The 13236-nt window shown below is 48.8% G+C and overlaps 1 protein-coding gene across 1 annotated transcript in view; it reads right to left on the bottom strand.

The window, feature by feature from the left end:
- The window catches only part of flna (filamin A, alpha (actin binding protein 280)), a 155670-nt gene extending 149472 nt beyond the window's left edge, over nt 1-6198 (bottom strand). Inside the window, exon 1 of the mRNA XM_031793366.1 lies at nt 5662-6198. Coding sequence (XP_031649226.1) covers nt 5662-6013 — 352 coding nt within the window. The 5' untranslated portion in view covers nt 6014-6198. The remainder of the gene's footprint in view (nt 1-5661) is intronic.
- Nucleotides 6199-13236: the final 7038 nt, after the last annotated feature.

The following is a 13236-nucleotide window of genomic DNA, read 5'->3' as shown; positions in this document are numbered from 1 at the left end:
TTTACAGTGTTATTATAACTGTCCCCCCCACCTCTACGTGTTATTATAACTGTTCCCCCCCACCTCTACAGTGTTATTATAACTGTTCTCCCCCCCCACTCTACAGTGTTATTATAACTGTTCCCCCCCCCACCTACAGTGTTTATTATAACTGTCCCCCCCACCTCTACAGTGTTATTATAACTGTTCCCCCCCACCTCTACAGTGTTATTATAACTGTTCCCCCCCACCTCTACAGTGTTTTATAACTGATGCCCCCTGCCCCCCCACCTCTACAGTGTTATTATAACTGTTCCCCCCACCTCTACAGTGTTTTATAACTGCTCCCCCCCCACCTCTACAGTGTTATTATAACTGTTCCCCCCCACCTCTACAGGTTATTATAACTGCCCCCCCCACCTCACAGTGTTATTATAACTGTTCCCCCCCCCCCCACCTCTACAGTGTTATTATAACTGCCCCCCCCCCCCTCTACAGTGTTATTATAACTGTCCCCCCCACCTCTACAGTGTTATTATAACTGTTCCCCCCCCCCACCTCTACAGTGTTATTATAACTGTCCCCCCCCACCTCTACAGTGTTATTATAACTGTCCCCCCCCCCACCTCTACAGTGTTATTATAACTGTCCCCCCCCACCTCTACAGTGTTATTATAACTGTCCCCCCCACCTCTACAGTGTTATTATAACTGTTCTCCCCCCACCTCTACAGTGTTATTATAACTGTTCCCCCCCCCCCACCTCTACAGTGTTATTATAACTGTCCCCCCCCACCTCTACAGTGTTATTATAACTGTTCCCCCCCCCCCCCCCATCTTATGTTATAACTGTTCCCCCCCCCCACCTCTACAGTGTTATATAACTGCCCCCCCCTCTACAGTGTTATTATAACTGTTCCCCCCCACCTCTACAGTGTTATTATAACTGCTCCCCCCACCTCTACAGTGTTATTATAACTGTTCCCACCCCACCTCTACAGTGTTATTATAACTGTCCCCCCCCACCTCACAGTGTTATTATAACTGTTCCCCCCCCCCCACTACAGTGTTATTATAACTGCCCCCCCCCACCTCTACAGTGTTATTATAACTGTCCCCCCCCACCTCTACAGTGTTATTATAACTGTTCCCCCCCCCCCCACCTCTACAGTGTTATTATAACTGTCCCCCCCACCTCTACAGTGTTATTATAACTGTCCCCCCCCCCACCTCTACAGTGTTATTATAACTGTCCCCCCCCCACTCTACAGTCCCCCCCCACCTCTACAGTTTATTATATAACTGTCCCCCCCACCTCTACAGTGTTTTTATTATAACTGTTCCCCCCACCTCTACAGTGTTATTATAACTGTTCCCCTGTCCCCCCCACCTCTACAGTGTTATTATAACTGTTCCCCCCCACCTCTACAGTGTTATTATAACTGTTCCCCCCCACCTCTACAGTGTTATTATAACTGTTCCCCCCCACCTCTACAGTGTTATTATAACTGTTCCCCCCCACCTCTACAGTGTTATTATAACTGTTCCCCCCCCACCTCTACAGTGTTATTATAACTGTTCCCCCCACCTCTACAGTGTTATTATAACTGTTCCCCCCCCACCTCTACAGTGTTATTATAACTGTTCCCCCCACCACCTCTACAGTGTTATTATAACTGTTCCCCCCCCACTCTACAGTGTTATTATAACTGTTCCCCCCCACCTCTACAGTGTTTTTATAACTGCCCCCCCCCCCACTACAGTGTTATTATAACTGTTCCCCCCACCTCTACAGTGTTATTATAACTGTCCCCCCCCACCTCTACAGTGTTATATAACTGTTCCCCCCCCCCACCTCTACAGTGTTATTATAACTGTTCCCCCCCCCCCACCTCTACAGTGTTATTATAACTGTTCCCCCCCCCCACCTCTACAGTGTTATTATAACTGTCCCCCCCCACCTCTACAGTGTTATTATACTGTTCCCCCCCCCTCTACAGTTTATTATAACTGTTCCCCCCCACCTCTACATACAGTGTTATTATAACTGCCCCCCCCACCTCTACAGTGTTATTATAACTGTTCCCCCCCACCTCTACAGTTTATTATAACTGTTCCCCCCCCCCCACCTCTACAGTGTTATTATAACTGTTCCCCCCCACCTCTACAGTGTTATTATAACTGTCCCCCCCCACCTCTACAGTGTTATTATAACTGTTCCCCCCCACCTCTACAGTGTTATTATAACTGTCCCCCCCCACCTCTACAGTGTTATTATAACTGTCCCCCCCCCCCACCTCTACAGTGTTATTAAACTGTCCCCCACCTCTACAGTGTTATTATAACTGTCCCCCCCACCCTCTACAGTGTTATTATAACTGCCCCCCCCCACCTCTACAGTGTTATTATAACTGTCCCCCCCCCTCTACAGTGTTATTATAACTGTTCCCCCCCCACCTCTACAGTGTTATTATAACTGTCCCCCCCCCCACCTCTACAGTGTTATTATAACTGTCCCCCCCCCCCCTCTACCACCTCTACAGTGTTATTATAACTGTCCCCCCCCCACCTCTACAGTGTTATTATAACTGTCCCCCCCCACCTCTACAGTGTTATTATAACTGTTTCCCCCCCCCACCTCTACAGTGTTATTATAACTGTCTCCCCCCACCTCTACAGTGTTATTATAACTGTCCCCCCCCACCTCTACAGTGTTATTATATGTTCCCCCCCCCCCACCTCTACAGCGTTATTATAACTGTTCCCCCACCACCTCTACAGTGTTATTATAACTGTCCCCCCCACCTCTACAGTGTTATTATAACTGTCCCCCCCACCTCTACAGTGTTATTATAACTGTCCCCCCCTACCTCTACCGTGTTATTATAACTGTTCCCCCCACCTCTACAGTGTTATTATAACTGTTCCCCCCCCCCTCTACAGTGTTATTATAACTGCCCCCCCCCCCCCCCCCACCTCTACAGTGTTATTATAACTGTCCCCCCACCTCTACAGTGTTATTATAACTGTCCCCCCCCCACCTCTACAGTGTTTATTTTAACTGTTCCCCCCCCCCACCTCTACAGTGTTATTTAACTGTTTCCCCCCCCCCACCTCTACAGTGTTATTATAACTGTTCCCCCCCCCCTCTACAGTGTTATTATAACTGTCCCCCCCACCTCTACAGTGTTATTATAACTGTCCCCCCCCCACCTCTACAGTGTTATTATAACTGTTCCCCCCCCACCTCTACAGTGTTATTATAACTGTCCCCCCCCCACCTCTACAGTGTTATTATAACTGTCACCCCACCTCTACCGTGTTTAAACTGTCTTCCCCCACTGTTCCGTTATAACTGTTCCCCCCACCTCACAGTGTTATTATAATGTTCCCCCCCCCTCTACAGTGTTATTATAACTGCCCACCCCACCTCTACAGTGTTATTATAACTGTCCCCCCCCCACCTCTACAGTGTTATTATAACTGTCCCCCCCCACCTCTACAGTGTTATTATAACTTTCCCCCCCCCCACCTCTACAGTTTATTATAACTGTCCCCCCCCACCTCTACAGTGTTATTATAACTGTTCCCCCCACCTCTACAGTGTTATTGTAACTGTTCCCCCCCCCCCCACCTCTACAGTGTTATTATAACTGTTCCCCTCCACCTCTACAGTGTTATTATAACTGTTCCCCCCCCACCTCTACAGTGTTATTATAACTGCCCCCCCCCACCTCTACAGTGTTTATTATAACTGTTCCCCTCCCACCTCTACAGTGTTATTATAACTGCCCCCCCCCCACCTCTACAGTGTTATTATAACTGTTCCCCACCCACCTCTACAGTGTTATTATAACTCTCCCCCCCACCTCTACAGTGTTATTATAACTGTTCCCCCCACCTCTACAGCGTATTATAAACTGTTCCCCCACCACCTCTACAGTGTTATTATAACTGTCCCCACCCCACCTCTACAGTGTTATTATAACTGTTCCCCCCACCTCTACAGTGTTATTATAACTGTCCCCCCCCACCTCTACAGTGTTATATAACTGTTCCCCCCCCACCTCTACAGTGTTATTATAACTGTTCCCCCCCCCACCTCTACATGTTATTATAACTGTCCCCCCCCAACCTCTACAAGTGTTATTATAACTGTTCCCCCCCCACCTCTACAGTGTTATTATAACTGTTCCCCCCACACCTCTACAGTGTTATTATAACTGTTCCCCCACCTCTTACAGTGTTATTATAACTGTTCCCCCCCCACCTCTACAGTGTTATTATAACTGTTCCCCCCCCCCACCTCTACAGTGTTATTATAACTGTTCCCCCCCACCTCTACAGTGTTATTATAACTGTTCCCCCACCTCTACAGTGTTATTATAACTGTTCCCCCCACCTCTACAGTGTTATTATAACTGTTCCCCCCACCTCTACAGTGTTATTATAACTGTTCCCCCCACCTCTACAGTTGTATTATAACTGTTCCCCCCCACCTCTACAGTGTTATTATAACTGTTCCCCCCCCCACCTCTACAGTGTTATTATAACTGTTCCCCCACCACCTCTACAGTGTTATTATAACTGTTCCCCCCCACCTCTACAGTGTTATTATAACTGCCCCCCCCACCTCTACAGTGTTATTATAACTGTCCCCCCCACCTCTATGGTGTTATTATAACTGTTCCCCCCACACCTCTACAGTGTTATTATAACTGCCCCCCCACCTCTACAGTGTTATTATAACTGTCCCCCCCCAACCTCTACAGTGTTATTATAACTGCCCCCCCCACCTCTACAGTGTTATTATAACTGTCCCCCCCCCCACCTCTACAGTGTTATTATAACTGTCCCCCCCCCCACCTCTACAGTGTTATTATAACTGTTCCCCCCACCTCTACAGTGTTATTATAACTGCCCACCCACCTCTACAGTGTTATTATAAACTGTCCCCCCACACCTCTACAGTGTTATTATAACTGTTCCCCCCACCTCTTACAGTGTTATTATAACTGTTCCCCCCCACCTCCTTACAGTGTTATTATAACTGTTCCCCCCACCTCTACAGTGTTATTATAACTGTTCCCCCCCACCTCTACAGTGTTATTATAACTGTTCCCCCCCCACCTCTACAGTGTTTATTTATAACTGTTCCCCCCACCTCGACAGTGTTATTAAACTGTTCCCCTCCCACCTCTACAGTGTTATTATAACTGTTCCCCCCACCCACCTCTACAGTGTTATTATAACTGCCCCCCCCCCACCTCTACAGTGTTATTATAACTGCCCCCCCCACCTCTACAGTGTTATTATAACTGTTCCCCCCCCCCACCTCTACAGTGTTTATTGTAACTGTTCCCCCCCACCTCTACAGTGTTATTATAACTGTTCCCCCCCCACCTCTACAGTGTTATTATAACTGTTCCCCCCCCACCCTCTACAGTGTTATTATAACTGCCCCCCCCCCCACCTCTACAGTGTTATTATAACTGTTCCCCCCCACCTCTACATTGTTATTATAACTGTTCCCCCCCACCTCTACAGTGTTATTATAACTGTTCCCCCCACACCTCTACAGTGTATTATAACTGCCCCCCCCCACATCTACAGTAGGCACAGCTTTATGATTGTAACTTCGCCAATAAGGTAGCCTACTATAAGTATAGTAACTTTTACCCACCTATGGACACCAGCTTGATGTTCTCCTTGTCTAGGAACTCGAGCGCCACCGAAACGTTCTCGAGCTGCATCTGTCGGAAGGTGGGTTTCTGGTTGTATTTCCTGAACATTTTCTTCTGGCTCAACACCTCCAGGAGTCCGATCAGCCGCAGCCCGTCGCCCAGGTCCATCTGGAGATTGGTGATCTGCTTGTTGACGCATTTCAGATGCTCGTTACACCAGCGGGTGAAGGTGTTCTGTTGGATCTTCTTCCATGTTGCGCCCTCTGCGAGGTCCTTCTCTGTAGCAGGCATGTCCGGGGCGTTGAGCGGCGGTTGGACCGACTGGTGCTGGCGGGGGTGGGAGCCACTCATTTTTATGGTGGCTGGTCTCTTCCGCTCACTGCCAAGGATTTAGGGTGGAGTCTGAGTTGGACGTCCGCTCCCTCTCGCTCTCTTTCTCCCTTCCGCTCTTCTTTCTCCCTCTCGCTCTTCTTTCTCCCTCTCGCTCTTCTTTCTCCCTCTCGCTCTTCTTTCTCCCCTCTCGCTGCTGCGCCAAAGTTTCTGCGGGAGAAATGACAGAGAGAGAGAAAGAGGGATGAGATCTAGGGAAAATAATTGGATTGCCTGGAGTTGTGGATATGTGGAGTTTAATAAGAACCCGAAAAGTTGATGAGTGTTTAGTTTGTCCCCCTGTAACCGATACAAAGAGGTGGGGTGGAGTGAAGCTGCAATTCCTTGTATACACATTGCTGTGTTTATGAGCTTGTCCCCCGACATAGTAACATCACACCTGCCACTACAATTCCAGTGTTTAGCTATGATGCATTATGGTACCCAAAAGTGGAGTAATGTATAGCCAATCATTTAAACAGCTTCCTAAATATTCTGAGATAAATGCAGATTGCCCACCGCATGCAGACATGTCTAATTAAATGGGCATGCATGGTATGCTTCACTAGACCCTCCAATCCAACAGATGGTATGCTTCACTAGGCCCATCCCAATCCAAACAGATGGTATGCTTCACTAGGCCTCCCAATCCAACAGACGTATGCTTCACTAGGCCCTCCCAATCCAACAGATGGTATGCTTCACTAGGCCCTCCCAATCCAACAGATGGTATGCTTCACTAGGCCCTCCCAATCCAACAGATGGTAATGCTTCACTAGGCCCTCCCAATCCAACAGACGGTATGCTTCACTAGGCCCTCCCAATCCAACAGATGGTATGCTTCACTAGGGCCCTCCCAATCCAACAGATGGTATGCTTCACTAGGCCCTCCCAATCCAACAGATGGTATGCTTCACTAGCCCTCCCAATCCAACAGATGGTATGCTTCACTAGGCCCTCCCAATCCAACAGATGGTATGCTTCACTAGGCCCTCCCAATCCAACAGATGGTATGCTTCACTAGGCCTCCCCATCAACAGATGGTATGCTTCACTAGGCCCTCCCAATCCAACAGATGGTATGCTTCACTAGGCCCTCCCAATCCAACAGATGGTATGCTTCACTAGGCCTCCCAATCCAACAGACGGTATGCTTCACTAGGCCCTCCCATCCAACAGATGGTATGCTTCACTAGGCCCTCCCAATCCAACAGACGCCCTCCCTTCACTAGGCCCTCCCAATCCAACAGATGGTATGCCTTCACTAGGCCCTCCCAATCCAACAGATGGTATGCTTCACTAGGCCCTCCCAATCCAACAGATGGTATGCTTCACTAGGCCCTCCCAATCCAACAGATGGTATGCTTCACTAGGCCCTCCCAATCCAACAGATGGTATGCTTCACTAGGCCCTCCCAATCCAACAGATGGTATGCTTCACTAGGCCCTCGCAATCCAACAGACGGTTCTTCACTAGGCCCTCCCAATCCAACAGATGGTATGCTTCACTAGGCCCTCCCAATCCAACAGATGGTATGCTTCACTAGGCCCTCCCAATCCAACAGATGGTATGCTTCACTAGGCCCTCCCAATCCAACAGATGGTATGCTTCACTAGGCCCTCCCAATCCAACAGATGGTATGCTTCACTAGGCCCTCCCAATCCAACAGATGGTATGCTTCACTAGGCCCTCCCAATCCAACAGATGGTATGCTTCACTAGGCCCCTCGCAATCCAACAGACGGTTCTTCACTAGGCCCTCCCAATCCAACAGATGGTATGCTTCACTATGCCCTCCCAATCCAACAGATGGTATGCTTCACTAGGCCCTCCCAATCCAACAGACGGTATGCTTCACTAGGCCCTCCCAATCCAACAGATGGTATGCTTCACTAGGCCCTTCCCAATCCAACAGACGGTATGCTTCACTAGGCCCTCCCAATCCAACAGATGGTATGCTTCACTAGGCCCTCCCAATCCAACAGATGGTATGCTTCACTAGGCCCTCCCAATCCAACAGATGGTATGCTTCACTAGGCCCTCCCAATCCAACAGATGGTATGCTTCACTAGGCCCTCCCAATCCAACAGATGGTATGCTTCACTAGGCCCTCGCAATCCAACAGACGGTTCTTCACTAGGCCCTCCCAATCCAACAGATGGTATGCTTCACTAGGCCCTCCCAATCCAACAGATGGTATGCTTCACTAGGCCCTCCCAATCCAACAGATGGTATGCTTCACTAGGCCCTCCCAATCCAACAGATGGTATGCTTCACTAGGCCCTCCCAATCCAACAGACGGTATGCTTCACTAGGCCCTCCCAATCCAACAGATGGTATGCTTCACTAGGCCCTCCCAATCCAACAGACGGTATGCTTCACTAGGCCCTCCCAATCCAACAGATGGTATGCTTCACTAGGCCCTCCCAATCCAACAGATGGTATGCTTCACTAGGCCCTCCCAATCCAACAGATGGTATTCTTCACTAGGCCCTCCCAATCCAACAGATGGTATGCTTCACTAGGCCCTCCCAATCCAACAGATGGTATGCTTCACTAGGCCCTCCCAATCCAACAGATGGTATGCTTCACTAGGCCCTCGCAATCCAACAGACGGTTCTTCACTAGGCCCTCCCAATCCAACAGATGGTATGCTTCACTAGGCCCTCCCAATCCAACAGATGGTATGCTTCACTAGGCCCTCCCAATCCAACAGATGGTATGCTTCACTAGGCCCTCCCAATCCAACAGATGGTATGCTTCACTAGGCCCTCCCAATCCAACAGATGGTATGCTTCACTAGGCCCTCCCAATCCAACAGATGGTATGCTTCACTAGGCCCTCCCAATCCAACAGATGGTATGCTTCACTAGGCCCTCGCAATCCAACAGACGGTTCTTCACTAGGCCCTCCCAATCCAACAGATGGTATGCTTCACTAGGCCCTCCCAATCCAACAGATGGTATGCTTCACTAGGCCCTCCCAATCCAACAGACGGTATGCTTCACTAGGCCCTCCCAATCCAACAGATGGTATGCTTCACTAGGCCCTCCCAATCCAACAGACGGTATGCTTCACTAGGCCCTCCCAATCCAACAGATGGTATGCTTCACTAGGCCCTCCCAATCCAACAGATGGTATGCTTCACTAGGCCCTCCCAATCCAACAGATGGTATGCTTCACTAGGCCCTCCCAATCCAACAGATGGTATGCTTCACTAGGCCCTCCCAATCCAACAGATGGTATGCTTCACTAGGCCCTCCCAATCCAACAGATGGTATGCTTCACTAGGCCCTCGCAATCCAACAGACGGTTCTTCACTAGGCCCTCCCAATCCAACAGATGGTATGCTTCACTAGGCCCTCCCAATCCAACAGATGGTATGCTTCACTAGGCCCTCCCAATCCAACAGATGGTATGCTTCACTAGGCCCTCCCAATCCAACAGATGGTATGCTTCACTAGGCCCTCCCAATCCAACAGATGGTATGCTTCACTAGGCCCTCCCAATCCAACAGACGGTTCTTCACTAGGCCCTCCCAATCCAACAGATGGTATGCTTCACTAGGCCCTCCCAATCCAACAGATGGTATGCTTCACTAGGCCCTCCCAATCCAACAGATGGTATGCTTCACTAGGCCCTCGCAATCCAACAGACGGTTCTTCACTAGGCCCTCCCAATCCAACAGATGGTATGCTTCACTAGGCCCTCCCAATCCAACAGATGGTATGCTTCACTAGGCCCTCCCAATCCAACAGATGGTATGCTTCACTAGGCCCTCCCAATCCAACAGATGGTATGCTTCACTAGGCCCTCCCAATCCAACAGATGGTATGCTTCACTAGGCCCTCCCAATCCAACAGATGGTATGCTTCACTAGGCCCTCCCAATCCAACAGATGGTATGCTTCACTAGGCCCTCGCAATCCAACAGACGGTTCTTCACTAGGCCCTCCCAATCCAACAGATGGTATGCTTCACTAGGCCCTCCCAATCCAACAGATGGTATGCTTCACTAGGCCCTCCCAATCCAACAGACGGTTCTTCACTAGGCCCTCCCAATCCAACAGACGGTTCTATAGGTTGTAATTAACCAGACTAGACCCTCCCAATCCAACAGATGGTATGCTTCACTAGGCCCTCCCAATCCAACAGACGGTTCTTCACTAGGCCCTCCCAATCCAACAGATGGTTCTATAGGTTGTAATTAACCAGACTAGACCCTCCCAATCCAACAGATGGTTCTGTAGGTTGTAATTAACCAGACTAGGCCCTCCCAATCCAACAGATGGTTCTGTAGGTTGTAATTAACCAGACTAGGCCCTCCCAATCCAACAGACGGTTCTATAGGTTGTAATTAACCAGACTAGAACCTATCAATCTAACAGATGGTTCTATAGGTTGTAATTAACCAGACTAGACCCTCGCAATCCAACAGACGGTTCTATAGGTTTTAATTAACCAGACTAGAACCTATCAATCCAACAGACTATTCTATAGGTTTTAATTAACCAGACTAGAACCTATCAATCCAACAGACTATTCTATAGGTTGTAATTAACCAGACTAGAACCACCCAATCCAACAGACGGTTCTATAGGTTTTAATTAACCAGACTAGAACCACCCAATCCAACAGACGGTTCTATAGGTTTGGATCCACTGCAGGTGTGTGCTACCCTTGCTCGGATTTCATTGCAAACTGGAAACCACATATCCTGAGGCTGCATTCATTGTAGCTGGGGATTTTAACAAGGCTAATCTGAAAACAAGACTCCAAATTGTATGAGCATATCGATTGCGCAACCAGGACTGGTAAAACCTTGGATCATTGCTATTCTAACTTCCGCGATGCATACAAGGCCCTCCCCCGCCCTCCTTTCGGAAAAGCTGACCACGACTCCATGTTGTTGCTCCCTGCCTACAGACAGAAGCTAAAACAAGAAGCTCCCGCGCTCAGGTCTGTTCAATGCTGGTCTGACCAATTTGATTCCATGCTCCAAGACTGCTTCCATCACGTGGACTGGGATATGTTCCGCACTGCGTCCAACAACAACATTGACGAATACACTGATTCGGTGAGCGAGTTCATTAGAAAGTGCGTTGAAGATGTCATTCCCATAGCAACGATTAAAACATTCCCAAACCAGAAACTGTGGATTAATGGCAGCATTCGCGTGAAACTGAAAGCGGAACCACTGCTTTTAACCAGGGAAAGGTGACCGGAAACATGACCGAATACAAACAGTGTAGCTATTCCCTCCGCAAGGCAATCAAACAAGCTAAGCATCAGTATAGAAACAAAGTAGAGTCACAATTCAACGGCTCAGACACAAGAGATGTGGCAGGGTCTACAGTCAATCACGAATTACAAAAAGAAAACCAGCCCCGTCACGGACAAGGATGTCTTGCTCCCAGGCAGACTAAATAACTTTTTTGCCCGCTTTGAGGACAATACAGTGCCACTGACACGCCCGCTACCAAAACATGCGGACTCTCCTTCACTGCAGCCGAAGTGAGTAAATCATTTAAACGTGTTAACCCTCGCAAGGCTGCAGGCCCAGACGGCATCCCCAGCCGAGTCCTCAGAGCATGCGCAGACCAGCTGGCTGGTGTGTTTACGGACATATTCAATCAATCCTTATCCCAGTCTGCTGTTCCCACATGCTTCAAGAGGGCCACCATTGTCCCTGTTCCTAAGAAAGCTAAGGTAACTGAGCTAAAAGACTAGCACTCACTTCCGTCAGCATAAAGTGCTTTGAGAGACTAGTCAAGGACCACATCACCTCCACCCTACCTGACACCCTAGACCCACTCCACCACACTGCACACTGCCCTAACCCATCTGGACAAGAGGAATACCTATGTGAGAATGCTGTTCATTGACTACAGCTCAGCATTTAACACCATAGTACCCTCCAAACTCGTCATCAAGCTCGAGACCCTGGGTCTCGACCCCGCCCTGTGCAACTGGGTACTGGACTTCCTGACAGGCCGCCCCTAGGTGGTGAGGGTAGGAAACAACATCTCCACCCTGCTGATCCTCAAAACCCACAAGGGTGCGTTCTGAGCCCTCTCCTGTACTCCCTGTTCACCCACGACTGCGTAGCCATGCACGCCTCCAACTCAATCATCAAGTTTGCAGATGACACTACAGTGGTAGGCTTGATTACCAACAACGACGAGACGGCCTACAGGGAGGAGGTGAGGGCCCTCGGAGTGTGGTGTCAGGAAAATAACCTCACACTCAACGTCAACAAAACAAAGGAGATTATTGTGGACTTCAGGAAACAGCAGAGGGAGCACCCCCCTATCCACATCGACGGGACAGTAGTGGAGAGGGTAGTAAGTTTTAAGTTCCTCAGCGTATACATCACGGACAAACTGAATTGGTCCACCCACACAGACAGCATCGTGAAGAAGGCACTGCAGCGCCTCTTCAACCTCAGGAGGCTGAAGAAATTCGGCTTGTCACCAAAAGCACTCACAAACTTCTACAGATGCACAATCGAGAGCATCCTGGCGGGCTGTATCACCGCCTGGTACGGCAACTGCTCCGCCCACAACCGTAAGGCTCTCCAGAGGGTAGTGAGGTCTGCACAACGCATCACCAGGGGCAAACTACCTGCCCTCCAGGACACCTACACCACCCGTTGTCACAGGAAGGCCATAAAGATCATCAAGGACAACAACCACCCGAGCCACTGCCTGTTCACCCCGCTATCATCCAGAAGGCAAGGTCAGTACAGGTGCATCAAAGCTGGGAAAGAGAGACTGAAAAACAGCTTCTATCTCAAGGCCATCAGACTGTTAAACAGCCACCACTAACATTGAGTGGCTGCTGCCAACACACTGACTCAACTCCAGCCACTTTAATAATGGAAATTGATGTAAAATATATCACTATGCCGTTCTGTACCATCACTCATTCATATATCTTTATGTACATATTCTTTATCCCTTTACACTTGTGTGTATAAGGTAGTAGTTTTGGAATTGCTAGGTTAGATTACTCGTTGGTTATTACTGCATTGTCAGAACTAGAAGCACAAGCATTTCGCTACACTCGCATTAACATCTGCTATGTGACAAATACATTTGATTTGATTTGATTTCCACGCTATAGAAGAATTGATTGATGGTTGAAAGGGTTGATAGATATATATAAGGGTTTATAGATGGTTAGAAGGATTGACAGATGGGTTGACA

Source organism: Oncorhynchus kisutch, linkage group LG17 (genome assembly GCF_002021735.2).
Source record: "Oncorhynchus kisutch isolate 150728-3 linkage group LG17, Okis_V2, whole genome shotgun sequence".
Taxonomy (NCBI): domain Eukaryota; kingdom Metazoa; phylum Chordata; class Actinopteri; order Salmoniformes; family Salmonidae; genus Oncorhynchus; species Oncorhynchus kisutch.
This window is presented reverse-complemented; position numbering and strand designations above follow the sequence as displayed.